We start from the raw sequence: 4,228 nt of genomic DNA on the forward strand, positions 1-4,228 counted from the left end.
CAGCCATTTCTGTCGTATCTTCAGCACAGGCCAAAGCGCAGGAGGCAGCTCCAGGAGAGCTGGGGTTTCCTGTGTGGTTCCCGTCTGCGACCTGAGCCCCAGGACCAGGGCTTGACACCTGTGGGTACAGGACCAGGGCGCTGCCGTGCTGAGCCAGACTTCATGACAGGGGCTCAACTGAAGTGCCCTTCCTTCCTCCTTCCTCCTTCCTCCTTCCTGAACCCAAGGTCTTTTTACCTCCAAGCTACCCCAGAACTTTTTAAAATTTTGCAACAGAGTCTTGCTAGGTTGCTGAGAGCCTCGCCAAACTGCGCGGGCAGGCTTTGAACGCGCCGCCCTCCCCTCTCCTCCTCTCAAGCACTGGGATCACACGCGTGCCTCAGCGCAGCGGGCTAAAAGCCTCGGGGCCAGGCGCTGGCCTCCGGGAGGGGCCGCCAGCAGGGGGCGGCAGCGGCCGCGCGAGGGCGGGGCGGCCGCTCTAGCCCCGGAGCCGCGCCTAACCCGGAAGTGCTCGGGCCGGAAGGGACCCAGGCGGGCGTCCGCCCTCCGCCGCGCAGCCCGGCGCCCGCGGCAGGTGGGTTCCGTGCGGCGGCAGCGGGTCCGGGCCGCCGCCGCCTCGCCGTCCGCGCTGACCCGAGGCGGGGAGGGCGGCGGCGGCGGGGGGCCGGGGAGGTGGCCGGGCCTGGGGAGGCGCGGCGGGCCAGCCTTGGTCTTCCGGGCGGCGCGGACCTCCAGCCCTGCGGCCCCGAGCCGCCCCGGCCCGCTGCAGGGGGGGCTCCCCGGGCGCCGGCTCGCCCCGCAGAGCCTGGCGTGGCCCGGGTGGAGGAAGTAAGGTCGGGCAGCAAGGACTTCCTCCTCCCATTTCCCGATGACAGTGGCGTTTCTGGCTGAAGGTTTCCCCTGCGCGGAAGAGGGTGGGTTTGCCGAGGGTCCGAGTTTTAAGGAGGGTGTCCTAAGTGGCTCCTTAAAGGATGGTGCGAGGGGCCGGGAGGCAGCCCAGTGGCAAAGCGGCGCTCTGGGTTCGAGCCCCGGCTCCAAAAAGACATACCCAACAAAGAACCCCTTTGAAGGATGGTGTGAAGAGGTGGAGGGTCTTTGAGCCCTTGCTTTGGGCTGCATCCTAGGGCGCATACTTTTCCGGATCGTGCAGTTTACTGTGGTCACTGGACCGGTCACTTACACAGAAAGAAAAAAAAAAAAGGTGCCTTTATGAGCCCAGTAGAAGCTGTGATTCTGTCCCTTATGAGTGCATAAATTCCAGATGCAGGTGTGCAGTGCCTCCTGCCTCCTGGGGAGCACGGATCTTCAAGGCAGGTTTGGAGGGAGGTGATGTGAGGCGCAGGCTTTGAGAGCAAACCCCGGTTTAAATCCTGGCTCCGCCGTTTACCATTCTGTTACTTTGGGCCAAAAGTGTGCGACCACTTTGGATCGCCTCTGTTTTACTAGTTAAAGTGGGGCTAATACTAACTTGCAGGATCGTGAAAGATACATAGCCACGTAGCATAGGTACTCAGTGAAGGACAGCCAGCATATGTTATTATTCAAGGGATTTTTATTTGAAAGCCTGAAATGCAGTTTTAATAGCCCAAGTTATAAAAACGAGCACCACATGGATTGTGTTTAGACTTAGTAAAATGAGCTGGTTTGATTTCCAATCAGATCTACCTTGACCTTTCAAAACTTCCATAAATTCACAAAGCTCTCTTTGCTTTTAGGAACTTGGCTGTGTTGTCCTGCCACAGAGAACAAGCTTGTCTATTGCAGGCCTAGCCGATTGCTGCCTTTGTAAACAAGGAAAGGTCGGGGGGATATCAGAATGGAATTCAAAGAAAGGTCTTACTTCAAAACTTCATAAAGAACGAGAACCAAATGGACTTCTTCGAGGGAGATTTAACTGGCCCGAGGATAAGACAATGTGTGACCAGCCTGTAACCAGCACTAAGGAGGCCAAGTGGCAGAAGGTCTTATATGAGCGCCAGCCCTTTCCTGATAACTACGTGGACCGTCGGTTCCTGGAAGAGCTCCGGAAAAATATCTATGCCCGGAAATACCAGTACTGGGCCGTGGTGTTTGAGTCCAGTGTGGTGATACAACAGCTGTGCAGTGTCTGTGTCTTCGTGGTTATCTGGTGGTACATGGATGAAGGTCTTCTGGCCCCTCACTGGCTTTTCGGGACTGGCCTGGTGTTGTCATTGGTGGGTTATGTGTTGTTTGACCTCATCGATGGAGGGGAGGGGCGGAAGAAGAGCGGGCGGACCCGGTGGGCTGACCTGAAGAGCGCCCTGGTCTTCATTACTTTTACGTACGGCTTTTCCCCTGTGCTGAAGACCCTGACGGAGTCGGTCAGCACCGACACCATCTACGCCATGTCGGTCTTCATGCTGTTAGGCCACCTCATCTTCTTTGACTATGGTGCCAATGCCGCCATTGTGTCCAGCACACTTTCCTTGAACATGGCCATCTTCGCCTCGGTCTGCCTGGCCTCGCGCCTCCCCCGGTCCCTGCACGCTTTCATCATGGTGACGTTTGCCATCCAGATCTTTGCCCTGTGGCCCATGTTGCAGAAGAAGCTGAAGGCACGCACTCCCCGCAGCTACGTGGCGGTCACGCTGCTCTTTGCGCTTTCAGCCTGGGGAGGCCTTCTGTCCATCAGTGCCGTGGGCGCCATCCTCTTTGCCTTTCTGCTGGTGACCATCTCGTGCCTCTGCCCTTACTACCTCATCCGCCTGCAGCTTTTTAAGGAAAATATTCATGGGCCTTGGGACGAAGCCGAAATCAAAGAAGACTTGTCCAGGTTCCTCAGCTGAGTTAGGGACCTCTGCAGTGTTACTAAGGCCAGCTGAAAAGATGAGCATCCTAACCAGGGTCAAAGCCGAAGGCAGAGTCCATTCTGGAAGCAGCAGGCTGATGCGGATGAGAGAGCAGAGATCAGAAACAAGGGTTAACCAAAGGCTTGGGCGGTGCCGGCACTTGTCCTTTCTGTTATTGTGATGAAAAAGCTTTCTGGTGCCCTCTTGAATAATTGCCTCATTTGTTATTCGTGGTAACAAATGAAGTGATGTGGTTTCTATTTATTAAAAAAAATCCATCAAGTTGTCTCTTGATTTTTCTGAAAGCAGAAGGCAGACAAAAGGGGCATGAAGAGGGTGTGTGTGTGTGTGTGTGTGTGTGTGTGTGTGTGTGTGAAGCCCTTTAAGTGTGTGTGTGAATTTGTGTGTCACGTGAAGTCACTGTGTGTGAAGTCACTGTATGTGTGTGTGTGTGTGTGTGTGTGTGAGGTCACTGTGTGTGTGAAGTCACTTTGTGTGTGTGTGAATTTGTGTGTCACATGAAGTCACTGTGTGTGAAGTCACTGTGTGTGTGTGTGTGTGAGAAGTCTCTAGTTTTTCTTAAGTGGACTGACGCAGGCTCTCATCTAGAGCTCAAGCCCTGGAGCTTGGGATGCTGTGTCCAGTTTTGTTGCCCGAGATGAGGGGACGCTCACTTTGCCTTTACGAGACTTTCTACTTGGTTCTTGCTGAAGCGTCTTGACAGTGAAGAGGGAGGATGTGATGTGTCCTCATGTACAGACACCAAGTTAGGGCTGTCACTCAAGTTTGTCTGGAATTGGAAAATAGCTTGGGAGGGTGGCGGCACTGAAGCCTAGACTTAGAAGGTAGATGAGGTTGAGACAGACAGGATGGTTTAGGACAGTAGAGGGCTTTGGAGGCCAGGTCAGTAAGTAAGCAAGGGGAGCTTCTGTGCTTTGTGTGACCAACTTCTGTCAAACCTTGGCGGGAGGGATCCCTGTCCAGCAAAGCCAGCTACTGCATCACTGCTAGTTTCCGCTCAGAGTTTGGGCTCCAGATCTTCAGAATTATAAAATTCTAAATGAAATCCCAATCTGACTTTTAATATGAAATCTGCATGCTTTTATCATGGGGACGTCTCCCATCCAGATAGCAAGTCACTTGTAAAATCTGTCTCAAATATATACCAGTAGGGCCAAAAAGAGCCTTTGTAGGGCAAAGTGACAGCTTCTTCGGGGCCGCGTGTGTTCTTAGCACAGCACAAAGGGGGCAGTGTTTGGTGGGGATTTAGGGTGATAGGGATTTGGAGGAGGAAGGACCAGAGGAGTGTCAGAATGGGAAGCTGTAGTAGTGATTCAGGGTCTGAGTATTCAATCATTTGTGCTCTGTGTGGCAGGTAATTGTAAGGAGATGGCAAATAATTGGGTGCTGGTTTCTTA

The 4,228-nt window shown here is 53.8% G+C and overlaps 1 protein-coding gene across 1 annotated transcript; it reads left to right on the plus strand.

Moving 5' to 3' along the window:
- Positions 1-1,913: 1,913 nt before the first annotated feature.
- Positions 1,914-2,807, plus strand: PIGC (phosphatidylinositol glycan anchor biosynthesis class C; the record flags this gene model as incomplete). Its single annotated transcript, XM_080699632.1, has 1 exon — positions 1,914-2,807. The coding sequence occupies one exon, from the start codon at positions 1,914-1,916 to the stop codon at positions 2,805-2,807; it is 894 nt and encodes a 297-aa protein (XP_080555758.1).
- Between the last annotated feature and the right edge of the window lie 1,421 nt (positions 2,808-4,228).

Source organism: Muscardinus avellanarius, assembly GCF_963383645.1.
Source record: "Muscardinus avellanarius genome assembly, chromosome: 7".
Classification (NCBI taxonomy): Eukaryota; Metazoa; Chordata; class Mammalia; order Rodentia; family Gliridae; genus Muscardinus; species Muscardinus avellanarius.